General features: G+C 39.4%; 1 protein-coding gene across 1 annotated transcript; it reads left to right on the forward strand.

The window, feature by feature from the left end:
* The first annotated feature begins 8 nt into the window (after positions 1–8).
* Positions 9–18,981, forward strand: ANKS6 (ankyrin repeat and sterile alpha motif domain containing 6). The gene is made up of 16 exons (XM_053467485.1): positions 9–472; positions 3,070–3,572; positions 3,978–4,022; positions 4,841–5,045; positions 5,769–5,875; positions 7,292–7,440; positions 7,654–7,864; positions 7,944–7,993; positions 8,426–8,629; positions 9,350–9,476; positions 10,095–10,264; positions 14,054–14,243; positions 15,313–15,380; positions 16,700–16,816; positions 18,184–18,280; positions 18,504–18,981. Exons 1-16 carry the CDS (start codon positions 60–62, stop codon positions 18,551–18,553), a joined length of 2,706 nt encoding a protein of 901 aa, XP_053323460.1. The 5' UTR covers positions 9–59; the 3' UTR covers positions 18,554–18,981.
* The last annotated feature ends 365 nt before the right edge of the window (positions 18,982–19,346 follow it).

Here is a 19,346-nt window from a genome sequence, read left to right on the forward strand (position 1 = left end):
AGTGTTTAGTGCGGCCCTGCTGCATAGTCATTCCGGCGGCGTTTGTCATCCCCTCCTGCATGCCTCCCGTCTCCATGGAGTGCACGATCCCTGCCCAGTGCCAGCTCCTGTTCCGAGCTTGCGAGGATGGCGATCACGAGAGCGCACGTCGGCTGCTGGAGCCGGGATCGGACGGCTCGGGGGTTTCAGGGTCGGTCTCCGGGGTCCGCAGCGGTGCCTCCTGTATTGGATCTCGCCAGGTGGACGTGTCTGGGCCATCAGACGCACTGCTCCCCGGAGCCTCGGGAGTGGGCTCTGCGCTGCCCGAGTCGCCCCTTGTTCCTGTGGACTGTACTGATGAGGACGGCAATACAGCCCTACAGCTGGCGGCCGGCGGAGGCCACGAACCCCTTGTCAGGTTCCTGCTTAGGAAAGGGGCCTCGGTGGACAGCAGGAATCACTACGGGTGGACTCCTCTCATGCAGGCGGCCAGGTATACACACTGCGAATTATACCTTCCAAGGGCAGCAGGATCAGTGATGTGTAACACGGCTGTTGTGCAAAATACCACCCCCTGGAGAAAGAGATGCAAAACATAAGCGCGATCTCTATACATGTGTGTGTTTGGCATGTGTGCTTTGGGCTCTGTCCAAAAGAAAACTTGTGTACCAGCGATCTTTCACAATTTACACAAATTATCTTTTTTTTCAAGAGGGTAACCCAACCAGCTGGTGCCTCCTGAAGCCCCCAAACAGCAGTGTTGGGTACCCCCTAATGTACTTGCGTGATTTCATGTTCTAAAAGTGCATAATATTAATAATTATGATAAGAGAGGAATTTTTTCACGCTTACCTATACCGGCCAATTTGCTAGTGCAATGTATTGGTGAAACGTCACCATCTACAGAGGGACATCTTGCCATTTTTCACTGACAGGTGAACATTAATAGGGTCTGTGTTGTGTTTTTATGTCATCAAACCTTAAGAGGAAATAAATGGCATCTTTGCTAAAGATAGTAGAGAGTGCAATGCGTGAAAGTGTAAGATTTATAGTTTTGAAACAATTCTTGGACGGATGTCAGACCTTAATTACGCCACTGTGCTAATAGACCCCACTTTCTGCTATGTAATCTAACAGTGGCGTGGTCCATAGTTTGCAGCTTGTCTACTTTTCTCGTCTTGGACCATGTCTAACGCCAGCACCGTTTAGTCTAGAAACACATCTACTTGTGTGGTCCCACATGATGTATAAACCAATGGTGATGGTCTGGAGACCAAGCCAAGGGCAGAGATGCTTTAATACATTAACTTATACCCTTCTGCAGTGTATGTTAGAGCTCGTTAAACTGACTTTTGGGAAATTAGAATAATCTGCCCCAGTTTTTGTCTAAGAGTGAATAAACGTCTACTCTTGTGGATACCCCATAAACACCTTCTTGTGTTGTATGTATAGTCTAATACCTTATGCCCACAAGAGCCGGGGCCTTTTCTCCTTCTGTACCAGTATGTCAAGCACATGCTCGTGCTGCTGTATATTGGCAGTTTTAATATTCTTGTTAATTTTGTGTCCCTCTTACATTATAAAATAGTGTAATATTACATCATGGCGCTAGCTGGATTGTTTATAAATGTAAAATTAAATGTATAAACAGTGCCATAGATTTTTTGAAAGCCACTAGCTCAGGATGTACGTTGCTATACGGTTTACTGCAACTACTTTATTTATTTGAACGTTTGTTTTAACTCTACAATGATTATCGGCAGAATAAAACACTTTAGATACCTGCAGGCAACCATTTTCTTGTGCAATAGTATACCTGATTTTCCGCATTTAAATTACCACACACTTGCATATTTGGTGTTTTTATGTGTAAAATTGATTCTACATTTACGGTTTTGGTTAAAAGGCTTCTGTATGTACTGATAATTTTAATATTTTTATTAAAAGGTTCAATAAGGCCTACTCTGTTCATCTCTAGTGTTTAGAACATAATCATGCACCTGAACGGCGACTCCTGATTGGCTAATCATTTCCTCACTGTAAGAATGTGACTGCATCTTAGAAGTCGCTATTAGTAATGAAACTAAGATGGAATTAGAGATGCACATTTTTGGCTATTTACGTAATAACTTCTAGGTTTGGCTGAAATCCAAGTTACAGAGTAGATTCACAAATGAACACAAGACAGACACTTTTATATTTGATTTAATGTAAAAGTTGGTTTAAAGGGAGATGCTCATCATTATACACACTTCAATGCTGTGTACCCCTCTTAGATGAATGTTGTCCCCTTGCAAATGTTGGAGGGATGTGGTGTAATCACCCTGAATGAATTGGCCATCTTTAAACTTATTAAAGATTAAAGTATTTTGGCAAAGCTGGATTAGCATGGTAACGATAGGCACTTAATTGTGTTTGTTACGGTCTCCCGGTTCTAACAGGCAACTGTTAGATGTGTGTTAATTGGGCTGGTATTTCTCGAAGGCATTCAATGGCTTTTGTTTATTTGTTAATTATCAACTCGAATGTAGCAGCAGTTTTTGGAGGGAAAATGCAGCTGTTCTTGTAAGGAGAGCTTAATGTTTTACGAGGTGATTGGCGGTAGTAGGCAAACTTTGGGTGGATTTCCATTAATTAGTCCTATTACCTTTTGTTACATATAAATACATTTTAGTAAAAATAACAAAACAAACTACTTTTAACCCTTCAAGTGTCAGGGGTCTGCACGCATTTACCTTATGGGAGGCTAGGCAACTTTCTTAGTTTTACTATAGTTAGATATAAGGGGGAAAATTATAAACGGCTTACATTTTTCTTTTTTGAGGGAAAATTTAAGCTATTCATCGATGCCTAGTCTGTCATAATATGATATAGTATGCGAGCAGGGTAGGGCAGCTTGTAACTTATAAATTACACCTTTCTTTCTTAAAATATTGGGAGCTCGATAAAAATAACTACGTGAAATAATTTTTTTTAAATATCAGTAGTATACAATTTATTATCATACTAAATAGTGATTGTGTTTGCATCCTGAAAAAATAAGGGAAAAAACGAATAAGTAGTAACATCATTTTCTTCCTGTACTTTCAGGTCAGGACACCTAAATGTTGCTGCAATTCTACTGGAAAATGGAGCGGATGTCAATGCTCAGAATAGGCTGGGAGCCAGTGTTCTTACAGTGGCATCTAGAGGAGGCCATGTTAGTGTGGTCAAACTACTTCTGGAGAGTGGAGCGTTTGTGGATAATTACGATCACTTTGATTTCAATGTTGTGAGCAACAATAGTCAGAAGGAAGACATGCCAGACATAACGGCTTTAATGACAGCAGCCCAGCATGCGCACGAGGCAGTTGTGCGTCTCCTACTGGATTGGGGAGCTGACGTTAACTTTCGCGTGAAAACAGGCTGGAATCCTTTGATGCTGGCAGCTCTCCATGGGCGTGTGAGTGTAGCCCAGCAGCTAGTGGATAGGGGCGCTCACCCAGACCAAGTAAACATTTTGGAGAAGACCCCTTTTGAGATCGCACTGCACTTCAAGCATAAAGATATGAAGGATTATTTGGATTCCATAACAACAATTAGGCCTAAAACAGGTAGAAAATAATATATCTGCTTTTTATTATTTACCTCTACTTTTGTATAGTATAGGTAGTTATCGATCAATCTAAGTGTTTTCATCAGGCAATACAGGCAATTTTTACTAACATTTTGAAACAAAGATAAGAAAACCCAGCAACAGTGAAATATGTAGTGTTTCCTTTAAAGTGAACTTGCTCACAGAGACGAGTAAGAATTGTGGCACATAAGTTTCCCTATTTAAAAAGAAATGATGATGGGGTATAAAAGGATTTTTCCTAAAACTGTAATTGGTTAAGATGGATGAGGCCATACAGGCTGCGCACTGCCAAAGGTTATCCAGCACAATCCATACATGGGACTTCAAAAATAAAGTTTAGGTATTCAGTTTCTAACAGTTTATGCATACATGTCTTTTGCAGATGAAGAAAAGAGAAGACCTGATATATTTCATGCTGTGAAAATAGGTAAGTGCCTACCACGCGTAGTTGCCGAGAGGATGGAAAATAGTATTATCTGTGTATTTAGATATGATGACAATATTTTGTTTTCAGACGATTCATTTTGTTTCCTTGCGGTTTGGACAAAATTGTGAGGGCTTTTTCCATTTTGAAATGAAACTCTGTCACGCTCTCTCTCAATGCCTCCTATTTGGCCTACCACTTCTTTGTCCAGACTCATTTCCCACATCTTCGCCCTTTTCACTTGCCTCTTCTTGTGAAGACAGTCCCTTGTAACCTTAGATTTATTTGGCCCATTTCAACTTCTGTAGAAATAAAAATGGAACTCTCTAGAAAGAATATCTTCAGTTTAAGGCAACGTGATGATTCAGCCACAGGTTAAAGCTGACATTTTAGTATTTCTCTACTGCAATGGCCAGTAAATATTGGCAATTCACCAAGTACAAATGGGGCGAAGGTTATGCTGTAGTACAACGTATAGTTGACGTATAGTCCCAGTAGTAACTGCGCGCGTCCGTGAATCTGTAATTTGGGGTTTGGGGATGCATTTATGTTTAAAAGTGATTGTAGTACAAAGTGGTCTAGCAGTGTAGCAACTATTTGAATGTTTCTGCTGACTGGGCCATTAAATTAGTTGCTTCACAAACTTTGCATCAGAATTACATTTTATATAAACTTGACAGGTTTAATAGGTTGTCAGAGAGATTTACATTGAACATATGTTGCAAGTACCTGCTTCATCATAAACTGATCAATGTGACTGATAAACATGTCTCTAATATAGAAATACATTTATGTAGACATTCGTTTTCATTTGTTCTTAGTGAATGTGCAGCTTGTTAAAGAGATTTTGGAAGAGGATCCAAATCAGGTGAATGCTGTCAATGCAGAAGGTGCATCTCCTCTGATGATAGCTGCAGTCACTGGAAAACTAGAATTGGTGCAGCTATTGGTTGATAAGAATGCCGATATCAATAAACAAGACAGTGTCCATGCCTGGACGGCCTTAATGCAAGCCACCTACCACGGGTGAGTGGAAATGTGCATGTCTCGTTACCAACTGGAAACACACCGGAGAACCTGTACATGAACAAAAAAAAATAGTAACGGGAAATAAGTTAAGGAAAGAGGTTAGGAAGTCCGTTCTAATTATAATATAAGGTTACGTGCTGGAGGAATGGGGGTTAATATAAGAAGACAAGAGGAAGGTCTACATATGGAAGTGGTCAAGGGAAGGGTAACGTTTCAGAGATAAGGAGAAAATTTTAAATGAAGACAAGATGGCCAATTTAGAAAAAATTACCAACTCTTGTCTGATCTCCCCCCAGATTATTGCCGTGCTTTAAATCAATATATAACATTATTGTTTCTGGTTTTATATAGTATCGTTATATTTCATAACTTTTGACAATGGGAAGACGGGACAAAACAAGTAGCATATAACATAATTTGATTTAGGAGGGCCCTGCTCAAACGAGCTTACCATCTAGAGATAAAACATATATTTCCGAAGACTTTTTACTAAACATTTTCTTTACTTCTCCAAGTTTGGTTTTAAGTTCTGAAGAACCGTACCTGAAATGTCAGAATAGTTGAATCTGAACATACTGTAGCTTAGTAGTAAAGTGTTTGGAGTGGAATAAAACGGTTCTCTGTTTTTGGTGATGGTCACATGTTTATTTACCTACACACTCATGTTAAAGCCTCCACATTTTTTATGTGATTTTTTTTCTTTTTTTTCTTTTGTAATAGAAACAAAGATATTGTCCTCTACCTTTTAAATCAAGGAGCTGATGTAAACCTCCGTGCCAAAAATGGCTACACTGCATTTGACCTTGTGATGCTTCTAAACGATCCAGGTTTGTAATTTTTTTTATACAAAAGCTTAATTACTACTATTGTATTAAGAGATAATGTAGTTTATCCTGTACTGTGTACCGTGACTTGTATTTCTATGTGCACCCCTCTCATAACATCCTAAGGACTCAGACTATTTGAAAGCACAACATTTCTTAATTGTTCTTTCTCGTATAGCATAATTGCACAAATTATATAGTTTCTTTTAAGAGCTTTTTTTCAAAACCATACACACACGTGTGTTATTAAAAATTATACATAGTGCGAATAATAAAACCCAGTATTGATTAGCCTAGCTGTCCTGAGTTGGGAAATGCATCTTGCGTCGAGATTTTCCTGCTCTGTTTTCAGACAGATGTTAGAAGATGTGTGTTTTTTGTAAGCTGTGCCCCCCCCCAATCTGTAGTGCTGGAACTGTAGCCTTAACAGTCATCACACATTCTAAAATCACAAAAGCATATCTTTCTGAAAATCTGACAAGCCTAGGCCATTTCACAAGGGTCATTCTGGCGCATACCATCATTCTTTTCACACCATCCTCAAAGCTGTAATTTTTTTTGTGCACCCTTTGGAGTTTCATTTGAGATTTCTTCTACAGGTTAAGAGCTGCTACTTAAATGAATTACATTGAGCAACAGCCATGAGAACAATATCACCACGCATAGTCAGTTATGTTTTGGAATAGTTTACAAAGCCAAATTATATACTATACTATGAAGGAGTCTGTGGTGATGGCTCCTGCTGACAGCAGAAATCAAGCTGTCATCCAACATCACTAAGGGACAGTGGGACGTTTTTGGGGATGTGCACTTCCTTTGGTTCATTTCCACTTTACTCATTGAGGACAAACAGGGGAATTGTTCTCATGTTTGATTCCTATTTCTGTTCTTTTGGCATGGAACTAAGAAAAGTGAGGGGCAAAAGCACAAAATATTCTAATTTCCCTTTGCCGTAAGAGAGAATAGAATGCTTTTATATATATATATATATATATATATATATATATATATATATATATATATATATATATATATATATATATATATATATATATAATTAAATAAGGACTCTATACAGAGACCCTGGGGCCTTTTACAATCCTCATAGAGCTGGTCATACTGTTTGCACCTGATCATTGTGTGATTAAAAGACAAGGTGGTCAAAACAAGACTGTAGAGCACTGACCAGCCCTACCAAAATACTCCACGAATCAGAATTATACTGTATCATATATATATATATTTATATAAATAAAACTTCACACTTTAGAGCACTACTTATCTCTCTTTGTATATACTGTATATAGTATGTCTGTAATCTAGGTATTCCCATTGGTAGTCTGTCATCTACTCCATTTTCGATTGTATATGATACATTTGCCATGCGTTCTTAAAGCGTCTCTTTTATTATCCTGGCAGACACCGAGCTCGTCCGGTTATTGGCATCTGTATGTTTGCAGGTGGACAAGGATAAGTCAAAACAGAAAAGCAAAAGCTCGTTGCTTAGTTCAAAAAGCAAACTATCTTTAAATATCCCAGTGCCACCTGATGATAAGGCAGGATTAAAGGTATAGTGCACCACTTACTCTCAAGACCTTTATCAAGTCAGTGTTTTGTATGTGTGTGTTTGCAGTTGGCCACAATTAAAGCTGTAAATCCTTCATTTCAACTTTCTTGATGGTTTTAAAACACAGGGAGAAAGGTGGCACATATAATCTAGAGCTCTCTAACAGTTCATGACTATTTCTGAATTTTCTTATTCTCCCACTGCTTTTTTCTAGTCGTGGTGGAACAGGATGTCTAACCGTTTCCGCAAGCTGAAATTGACTCAGACTCTGAGACACGGATTCTCCACCAACCGTCTAGTACCGTTCTCAGAAAATCCTAGTGTATCCCTTGATTCTGCATTAAAATGTTCTTCGCATACAGATACCCCCAGCCCACGCAGACCAGACTCTATTACCGCCTGGACTACATCTAGCAAAGACAGCGGTAAGCAGATCATGATGCAACTACTTAACAGCAGTGGCATTATGCACATTTTTGCTCAATCGATTTGTCTACCTTTCAGGAATAGGGACTACAAAGACTGAAAACGAGGATTTGCTTTTAACGACCATGGTAAGTTTTTATGAAATGCAAGATTCCCAAAATGGAAAGACGACAAGGAAACTGAACATTTTATGTAGTTTATTCTAGCATATTTTCTACTGTGTGTATGAATAATAGGTAATGTTTAAATGAAGTGTGCTTCTAGCACCATCACAGCCTTTAAATGTTTCTGTCTTTGGTAAGTCTTTGTGAAATTCTGTGACATTCTTGACATCTTTGTGCTGGCTGTAGCTAGCCCAGAGATAACAGGTGTAATTATGATCTCAGCTATTAAGTTTCTGGCAAAGATGCTAGCATGATGTATAAGGAAACCTTCCCCCTATAAAGTAGCTTCTGACTATTTGGTTACTATATTAGTAAAACACTACAAGCTGTTTTTCATAAGTGGGCTAATACTGTTTTTTTTCTTTGTTTTTTTTTTTTTTTTTTTAATCTCTGCAGTTAAGGAATGGTGCTCCATGTACAAAACTTCCTAATGAAAAACTTAAAGCTGTGATCCCGCCATTCCTGCCTCCATCCAATTTTGAGCTTTGGAACTCTGATCGGTCCAGAATCAGCAGAGATGGAAAAATGGAACAGAGCAGAGTATCCATGCCGACGAGGCTATCAAAGCCAAGTTTTAACAGCAGTGGGAATTCTGATATTGTAAGTTCATGAGTAAATATATAGTTCCTTTAGGGAAAAAAAAAACAGTTTATGCATGTGGACCACTGCTGGTAAATCCTCACTGTTGGTTTTACAAATGGTCCTTTTCAATACTTGCCTGTTTGGTCCAAAAGTGCTGGTTCCTAGATTGCAGGCGTGTAACATTAAAAATGGATGCATCCGCTTAGGCAATAACCTATCCCTTTGTCACATGACAAGCATCCCCTGAACAAAATATGTAGGATGCAATATTTTCCGTGATCATCCAGCAGTACCAGGAACGATGTTTCTAATGCTATGCTTAGTTATAAAAGGGCTTGGATTCAGCAAAACTGGCGGAACAGCAGCTTTAAGCCTGGGAGCATACCTTGCCAGGACATGCCATACACATGTATTTCATACAATTTTTGTTGTAATATTTATACATGTTCTTGCCTGTTCACAGGTTTGTTTGCTGCATTTGAAGACTTATACTAAACCTAATGAGAATCGATGCAGTTACATTTTGTATGTCCAGTCTGCTTTGTGAATATGTAGTGTTAATGGTGTTTTTCATGGTGCTTTGTATGTGGTTTGGGTTACTTGCCTGGTGTTGGGGTGTAATGTTTTGTTTGTCTTTTTTTTTCTGCTGTTGGTTATGTATATTGTCTGTGAATCAAGGTTTTTGTTCTCTTAGGTCTGAAATGTCCTGTCATAATGATTTCTTTCTCAATATGTTAGACCTCTGTCAGTCGAGTACAGAGAACATCTAAGTTTCCAAGCTTGCCAAGAAGTCCAACGTCGCCTTCGAATTCAGGAAACTTTAACCATTCGCCTCATTCCTCTGGTGGTGGAAACAGTATGGCAGGTACTCCTTCACATATATAAATGTTTAAAGGGATTATTTTTCTCTAGAACTATGCATATTTCTAGGGGTAGTATCTATGTTCATCTTTTCATGCCAGATACCCTTAAAATGTGCTGGGTAAGACACTTATGGTTTTTGACTTAGTGAAGAGAGACAGCCAGCAATTAGTCAATAAGACAAAGGATCAATGGGAATGAACAGCTGCATTACGAACCCTCAGTTACTTTAAAGGTTATTAATTATTTTCTGAAAGAAAAAACTACGAGCTAGGATTAGTGTATTGAGCATCTTACTGCAAAAGAGAGATACAAACTGTTCAACCCAGTGAGATCTCATTTAGCAGGCAATGTGATAAGTGCCAGAGCTGGTCCTAGGAAGAATAAAATATGGAATTGAGAGAACCTAGATGTGCTTTTTTAGATTGAAACCTGAATAGAGATTAGGATATCTTCTTTATCAACCAATGGACGTTATCTGTGCAAGTACATTCTAGTTCTCTTAGTTAAAGATATAGCCCCTTGATAGGTCTGTATTGCATTCTGCTTAGAACTGGCAATTAAGTAAATAATAATATATTGTGATTGCTTTTTTCCCTCTCTTTTCTATCGCTTTTCTTAGGTGGCAGCGCAGACAACGTCTTGTCTCAAATAGCAGCCCATAGGAAAAAAGCCGCCAGCTTGTCTGAGCAGAAAAAAACTCAGTCACACAGCCCAAACAACACCGCTTGTAAATCCGTCGTGTCAGAGCAGCAGAATGGCACTTCCGCATGTAATTTACATTTGCCAAAGGTAACGATTCTTTCCATGATCAATTATTGCTTTTCAAATGGTTTAATTTTGCTGTAGATTCATTACAAGAGAATAAAATATGGGTCGTAGGCCATAGACTATTTAGCCTTATGCTTAGACTTGGCCAGCAAGAAACCTGAAAGTCTCTGTATCCTGCTTAAGACAGACTGAGAGCATCTACACTCAGGGAAAATCAATAACTAAAGAAAAATGAATTTGTAACCTTTATTAATATGTATGATCTACAGCTGTGTAAATACCGTATTTGCTCGATTATAAGACGAGGTTTTTTTCAGAGCAAATGCTCTGAAAAATACCCCTCGTCTTCTAATCGGGGTTGTCTTCTAATCAGACCTCAAATAGAGGTCTGATTAGGAGACTGAGATCCAGATCCCCCGCACCGCTGCAGGGGACCTGGATCCTCCTGTCTCACCCGACCCCCCCCCATCATACACACACTTACCGGTGCTTCCTTGCTTCCTGCTGTGTTGCCGGGGCAGCGGGTTGACGTCTACACGATCCGCGTAGACAACGTCCGCTGCAGCCGGAAGGAGGTGTGGCTAGCAGCGGGGGTTGTCTGCGTCCGTCGCATAGACCTTCCCCGACTGTCAGAGATCAGAGAGCTGATCTCTGACAGCCGGGGAAAGTATACGCGACGGACGCATACAAACCCCCGCTGCTAGCCACACCTCCTTCCGGCTGCAGCAGAAGGCGACGTCAACCCGCTGCCCCGGCTGGAAGCACCGGTAAGAGAGGGGGGAGAGCGGGGGAAGGGGGATGAGAGAGGGGGGGAGAGTGTGTGTGTGTGTGTGTGTGTGTGTGTGTTAGTTAGTTAAATGGGGGTATAGGGTGTGTGTGTTAAATGGGGGCATAGGGCATTTCTGGAGTGGCGTTAAGGGGGCATTTAATAGAGCACTCTGCCTCCTGAAATGCCTTATACCTCCCTATATGCCACTCTGCCCCATAATATGACTTTTAACCCCCTAAATGGCAGAGTGGCATATAGGGGTATAAGGCATTTCTGGAGGCAGAGTGCTCTATACAATGCCTTTTAACTCCCTTAATGCCACTCTGCCTCCTGGAATGCCTTATACCTCCCTATATGCCACTCTGCCCCATAATATGCATTTTAACCCCCTAAATGCCAGAATGGGATATAGGGGTATAAGGCATTTCTGGAGGCAGAGTGGCACATAGGGGGTCAAAAGGCATACCATGGGGCACAGTGGCATATAGAGGGTTAAAAGGCATATCATGGGCCACAGTGCCATATTGGAGTGGCAAGCCTGGGGGCAGATGTGCGTAACAGGGGGGCAGGTTGGAAAATACAAGAAATAAAAACAAAAAAAATCTTTTTCTCAATCATAGCTTTTATTAAAAAAAATAGTTTACATGAATTAACATTTACTGGTAAAACTTTTTTCCTTTGGGGTCGTCTTATATTCAGGCTTTTTCTTTTTTTCTTAAGTTAATATTCAGATTTTGGGGGGTCGTCTTATAATCAGGGTCGTCTTATAATCGAGCAAATACGGTAGTTAGTGGCAGTTCCACCACACAATGCTGATATCAGCCACAGACTACTGTCTATAGGTGTATCTATAGCAAAATGACCTGCAGATAACGTTTGTACTTGGCATCTAATTAAATCCGGGTCTGCTAGGGACGAAGTGATAATAGATCAGAATCTAAACCATTGTAGTCATTTTGATTTTCGGAGACAGCCTACATCTGGATAAGGGTATAATGCACAGAGGCAGTAGCACCACTAGATGGCGCACATGCTTGCAAAGTGATCAATGCAATATTAGAAAATGCTAATTTAGTGGAATACACCACTATTCACAGCTAAGTCAACATCCAAAGTACATGAACAAAAATAACTTTAAAAACATACACTTTAGCAAGCTTGCTTTATTGTAAATTAAAACTGCAAATTACCTTTTTAGCAGGATGTAAAAAAAATGGTATGGTATATCCTGCTGTATACAAGATGCCAAACTAAATCTAGAAAAGCAGGTAAGTATCCCAAGGGCAAATGTGGGAAACCCATTGTTACAGAAGTAAAACTATAGTTTGTAAATATGTATTAATCTATCTTTATTGATATATTGCTGCGAAAGAGGCAGAAACTTAACTTCAAATAATGTATAGAAAAAAAGGGAATATATATAATGTATATATGTGTATGTATGTAGATGATCAGCCATAACATTATGACCACTGACAGGTGAAGTGAATAACTCTGATAATCTTGTTATCATGGCACCTGTCTGTGGGTGGGATATATTGGGCAGCAAGTGAACATTTCGTCCCCAGTTGATGTGTTAGAAACAGGAAAAATGGGCAAGCGTAAGGATCAGAGCGATTTAACAAGGGCCAAATTGTAATGACTAGGCTGCGTCAGAGCATCTCCAAAACTGCAGCTCTTGTGGGGGTGTTCCCGGTCTGCAGTGGTCGGTACCTATCAAAAAGGGTTCTTAGGAAGGAAAATCAGCGAACTGGCAGCAGGGTCATGGGCGGCCAAGGCTCATTGATGCACATGGGGGTGAAGGCTGACCCGTGTGGTCAAATCCAACAGATGAGCTACTGTAGCTCAAATTGCTGAATAAGTTAATGCTGGTTTGGATCAGAGCACACGTTTGTTGCATATAGGGCTGCGTAGCTGCAGACCAGTCAGGCTGTCCATGCTGTCCACTGCCTAAAGCACCAACAATGGGCATGTGAGCATAAGAACTAGACCGCGGAGCAATTGAAGAAGATTGCCTAGTCTGATGAATCACGTTTTCGTTCATATCACGTGGATTGCCGGGTACGTGTGTGTCGCTAACCTGAAGAACACGTGGCACCAGGATGCACTATGTGATGCTTTGTGCAATGTTCTACTAGGAAATTTGGGTCCTGACATTTATGTGGATGTTACTTTGACACATAATACCTAACTGAGCATTGTTGCAGACCATGTACACCCTTTCATGGACACAGTACTCTCTTATGGCATTGGCCTTTTTCAGCAGGATAATGCGCCCTGCCACAAAGCAAACAAAAAAAGATCAGGAATGGTTTGGGGAACAAAACAACATGTTCAAGGTGTTGACTTGGCCTCCAAATTCCCCAGATCTCAATCCAGTCCAGATTCTGTGGGATGTGCTGGACAAACTAGTCTGATCCATGGAGGCCTCACCTCACAACTCACAGGACTTAAAGGATCTGCTGCTAACGTCCAGATACCACAGCACACCTTCAGAGGTCTAACGGAGTCCCTGCCTCGGCGGGTCAGAGCTGTTTTGGCGGCTTACACAATATTGTCATAATGTCGGTGTATACGTGTATCTGAAATATATATAATTATGCACAAATACAATATGGCGTGGACGTACACTAATCATATAAGAGTCTAGCTAATTACCAAAAGAAGCGCAAATATGTAATTGGTCATTACAATTGTGACGGTGTTCCTAAAGGGAGACAACCATTTATTATATGTGATTTATCAACCCTAATTTGGAAGTGGTGAAGTATTCTCCCCTAAATATAATGGCGTATGAAGAAAATGGGGCAAGATTGGTACTTTTTAGGGGCTGTTGCATTGTATGAAGAACAACTAAACATAGACAACATATTACAATGCAAGTAGACCTAATCAAACATAGAAATCTGTTTTTTGGGGATTGTACAAAGATTCTCGTATAAGACCTGAGGTTAACCATTGATCTATTAATAAATTTCTGCTTCTTATTCTGAATGTATGACGAGACTAAATATAATAACATTTATTTCTCTTCTCAATAGAAAGTTGAAATTTTAAAACGACCTCCTTCTGGGACTTCTTCTAACTCTAAGAGTACCTCTCCTACACTGACACCGTCTCCCTCGCCAACACCAAAGGGGCGTCTTGCGGAGTCATCTGTATCTTCATCTTCGTCTCTCAAGCATTCCAAGAGCAGTGGTGGGTCTAGTAGTGGAACGATTACAGACGAAGGTAGGATGCACAAATAGGCAATAAAGTGTTCTCTGCGCCATCACGGCATGGCGAACAGAGTTAAATTTGTCTTAAGTACATGGAAGAACTCATACCTTTTTGGTTTATAAATGGACAGTTCATTAAAGGCAGGCGGGGAAAGGTGGAGGGGTTTGTTGTAAGACTAACTCACAACAGCATCTGGAAATAAATTGCTTTCAAAATATGAAAATCAAAAATTCTGAGCTGCTTGCAATTATGACCTCTTTAGATACATTAATATAACTGTTTTTAGTGCATCGTCTCCTTGCACTATTAGAATTGCATGGTTGGTGATGTTTTTGCCTCATCATAATTGCATTTTGTTTGCTGGTCACTGCTATGTGCTTTGCTTGTCTTTCTTGATTAATCAGCTATGTTTAGGATGAATTAATCAATTTTACTCCCCCCAATGCGAAGAGATGAGAAGTACATTTATTTAGCATTTTATATGTATACAAATATATGTCTGAAGCTGGGACTGACTGTCACATAGAATAGAAATGTTACAGAGGTAGTATCCTATGTACAGAGATAACATTATTAGCAGAGCTTTCCTGTACCTTATATAAAAAGGTATCATTGAAGTAGAGTTGGCTTGTGCAAAGTGTCTTACGGGACGGTGGGGAGCGAAGGGGTAGCTGAAAGTAATTGTGGAATTACATGAATGTGTGATATTCCAAAAACTAATTCAAACACATCATTGGGCTCTGCAGAGCATTAGCAAACCACTGTTTTGGGTATTTTATTTTTAATGAACCCTTTCCTTGATCGAGCAAATGATATAAAAGCCCAAAGTACATTTTCTTTGGCACTTTTATAGTGAAACACCAGCCACCATAGGTTAACCTTTAGCTCGCATAAGAAAAGGAGGATGCTCTTTAATGGCTTGTATGGGTCTATTGGAATTGGTAGCTCACGGAGTTGGTGAGCACAAATATACAAAAAATATTTATCTCAGTGCCGGGCAGGGATATATCCTAATGTGTTCTAGACTGTATTATCTTATGGGTAACACTGCAATTTTTGTTTTAATCTATGTGTCTTGTAGATGAGCTCTCTGCGATCCTCAAGAAATTGTCTTTAGAGAAATACCAGCCCATATTTGAGGAGCAAGAGGTAATGTGTACAATATTTTCCATTTCATTCTCTATGCTGATTTGGAGTAATGAATACATGTGGGGATGGACCATGTAATTCAATTAAATACAGCTGTAGGTGTAAAGGCATGAAGAAGAAAAAAAACGCGTAGTTGTGAAAGGTAATTCGCGTGCTTAATATACTTGCAGCTAATTAATCCCCAAATAGACCAATGGTATCAAGGTGTATAATTATTGATTCCTAACACAGATAGTTTTGATTTAATATTTTAAATATTTTCAGAGATGATGGCAGGGTTAGATAAGCTAAAAGGAGATACAAATGAAGACACAAGTAATATACACATTTCTCTTGACCTGCCGTGTCAGCTGGCATCCTTTAATCAAGTATGTCTCATTATACATTATCATGTATGTTACTGCTCATTAGCACAAGTATAGTGGATACCGCTGTATGAGCCAGGAACTCTATGTGTTGTACACAATTGTACATTTTTATGTTTTGAGTGCTCTAGCAGAATTATTACTTGGCCTATGTACTGCATGTATAGTTCATTTCACTCCTGTTAATGTCCATGCTGCCTGTAGTTGGGACCATGCTGCTCAGCTGATCCCTGAGTACTATTAACTATTCACATATTGTCCCCATGACTTAATGTTTTTTCTTTTTTAATAAAACAAATATTCCAAGAATTACTCCCAAGACATATCTATTGGCACTTAAGTATAATTCATGTACTTATAATAGGAAAATAATGAATTAGTCGGCAATGGTGTGATGGCCTTCCGCAGCAAATATCGGGTTAATGTGTGCAAAACATCTGTTTCTCTGTTATTACATTTTTCCTTTTCTTTTCCTGTTCTTTCTTGCCTTGGCTTGTATTCGCTGTCCTCCCTACAGTTCTGTTTCTGCCCTGTTCTACCTACTTTGGTCAAGACCTGGTAAGGATTTTCTTTACGTGGATAACCTTGTGTTAAAAGTGTCTCAAAAATGACATCAGACTTAAAATATGACCCTGGCTTCTAGGCAATACGCTCTTGAATAATAATTTTCTTTAAGTTACATAGGCAGTGAAATATATGCACTTGGTGGTTCTCTCATATATTACTTGAGTTTGCAGGTTCTTACCTATTTCATATAAGCTGATGTATGAAAATGTCTGCTGGTAGGCATAATTAAAATGCTGGTAATGACACATCCAAACCATCGCATTAGAGCGTAATGGTCATTTTATACTGCTAGGTCTCTTATTTGATTACTGTGGTTCAACCATAGTCTGCGCGTCCAAAGAATATTGGGAACTACACCTTTTAATAGGATGTTCTGCCTTCTTACAGGTTGACATGGAAGCCTTCCTCACGCTCACTGATGGTGATTTGAAGGAGTTGGGTATTAAGACAGATGGGTCTAGACAGCAGATCTTGGCTGCTATTTCTGAACTCAATGCCGGAAAGGTATGTCCTGAATAAACTGCAAGTCCAAATTCTCACTATAACTGTGTTGTGTGGATTTCCCTTAATCATCAATGTCCAGGTGAAAATGAATACTATGTCTATATGTAGTGCCTTCACAGTGCTTCATATTGCCGAATTACAAATGGCACACTGAAATTTTGTTTGATATTATATTTTAAAAACAAAAACTCAATTATTAAAAGGTAATACTGGTTTTATTATGATAAAAATATGAAGAAAAAAAGAAATACATTCCTTGCATCAGCATTCAACTCCTGTAACCTGGGAGCTTGGCATTTACACAGATGAAAGAGAATTAACTAACAAGGACACGGTTTTCTCCCCATTGGTCTCAGTCTCTTAACCATTAAGGTTACTGCCATATTTTAGGAGTAAAACACCACATGATCATGTGCCAGCTACAGGTACATGCTTAAGAAGTAATATCACAATGAGCTCGGTAGGATCAGTAATCGGGAAGTGGAAGCTGTTTCGCCCTCAAACATCAGCAAAGGAGGCTTTTCAGCAGCTTTTCAGCTGAAAATGACATATGGTCAATGAGCCAGAGATAAAATTGTAATGCTTAAGTGGAATGTAAGGCTTAAACCTAAGCGCTGTGTAGTTGTTGGCGCTATATAAATAAGATAATAATAACACTGCCCATGCCATAATGGCAACATCGTGTTGTGGGGATGCTTTCCATCAGCAGCATCTGGACATTCTGAGAATCGTGGTCCACAAACATCCAACCCGAATAATCTGATGACAATCTACCAAGAAGAATTGGTCAAAATAACTCTGCCACTATATGCAGATATGGTTCATATTTCCCCCCAAAGACTTTGGTTCTCCAAAATATTATTTTGCAAACTTTAAAAAAAATATATTTTGCCAAAAGAAAACCAGTGTCACTACACCATCATACAGAATAAAATTTCAGTGTCTTACGGATCAAGGTGCTGATATATATTTCCTCTTGAAATTACAAACTGTTCTACACAAAGGGTATAACTTGTCCTGAATATAGAATAGAGGAAAATTAGGGTTACACAAAGGCATAACCAAAATGCTTTTGTCCACAAAAAACCCTGTTTTGTTAATAGTAGGGTTGTTTGTGTGGGACTTGTAGGTAGACGGAGAGTATGTTAAGGGTGCAAAGCATGCCTGATCTGGCTTAAGTATTATGTACTGTTAATGTATTACGACAGCAATATGTTCAGCACTCCAGGCCCACACAAAGAATTTATTTTCTGCTAACAAGACAAACACTAATTCTTAAGACATTGACAAAATGAGGGTAGTTTTGGGGGATTTTTTAAAGACTTTGTTGACTGTTCCAAAACACAATTTTTTGCTTTATTCTGTAGGGCCGCGAGAGACAAATTTTACAGGAAACCATACACAACTTCCATTCCTCATTTGAGAGCAGTGCTAGCAACACTCAGCCTACTGGAGCTCAGCAATGTAAGTATCACACCACAGGCTGTAAAAGGCTGAAGGAATCATTAACATAAAAATGTGTTCTGTCAAACCATTGGTGAAAGTGTTCATGTAAGTAAGAGCCATTAGCTCAGATTTCATTGAAACTCCAGTCTTGAACATTAGATGTGCTGCGTTCTCAGGTACATTTGTCTCAATATAACTTCTGATTTCATTTTTTTTTTTTTATATATATATACACACATAGCCCCTTCTGTCTCCACCAAACCCAAAGTTCCGGTTTGTAACAAAAGGTAGTTCTGCAAAGAGTCGGTGAGTCAGAAGGTACCAGAGACGGAACCCAAAGAACCACAAGAGGGTTTCTTAACCGGGAGTGGACGCCAGAGTCTTGTTCCAAATGGGGCACCTTGACACTGAAGGCTATAATTACTAATGGCTGCTGTATAAAACATCTGTCACTGTTAGGCCAAGGTGGCTTAATTGGAGAGTCGTACGCAAGAGACGAAGAGGTATTACAAGAGAACCTGCGCTTTGGGAAGTCGCTTTGTGAGGTGGTGCGCAGTAGAGTTGGTGGAGCCCTACAACGGACTTGTATTATACAACACAAAGCAAAGATATATAAAAGTGAACTTATGTATTGTGACTTATGTAGCTAGTCATGATATCTTTAGAATCTACAAGACATGTGATTTAAGCACATTTCAAGATTTTAAAGCCAAATAAAAGGAATATATTGGTTGGCTTAAAATTTTGTTTGTTTAGTGATTTACACAAAACCCCCTTGTTTTTGGGTTCATGCATAATGCTTCGGCTCTGTCTATATACATTCTCAAGCAGAAAATATTTCCTACAGTCAAAAACAGCATCAGCCTAGACCAGGGGTGTCCATGTTTTTTCTGCAGTGGGCCACTTCATCAGAATTGTATACGTGCGCAGGCCGCACTCATTTTTCACTGTGAGAAAATATGGCAGATTAAAATAAACGACACAAAACCTTTACTTTTCCTCTCACTGATTTCTGGGCCTAGAAAGTTTTGTGACTACAAATTCAGGATAATTAAAAATGAAATAGTTCTATTTATTCTAGGGA

This window comes from Spea bombifrons, chromosome 5 (assembly GCF_027358695.1).
Source record: "Spea bombifrons isolate aSpeBom1 chromosome 5, aSpeBom1.2.pri, whole genome shotgun sequence".
NCBI classification, from domain to species: Eukaryota; Metazoa; Chordata; class Amphibia; order Anura; family Pelobatidae; genus Spea; species Spea bombifrons.

Bases quoted from the DNA above. Each gene is read 5' to 3' on its own strand.
- ANKS6 (XM_053467485.1), top strand. From the start codon at position 60: ATGCCTCCCGTCTCCATGGAGTGCACGATCCCTGCCCAGTGCCAGCTC. The intron at 5,046-5,768 runs GTGAGTGGAAAT...CTTTTGTAATAG, and splicing joins ATGCAAGCCACCTACCACGG to AAACAAAGATATTGTCCTCT. The intron at 15,381-16,699 runs GTAATGTGTACA...GCCTTCTTACAG, and splicing joins CCATATTTGAGGAGCAAGAG to GTTGACATGGAAGCCTTCCT.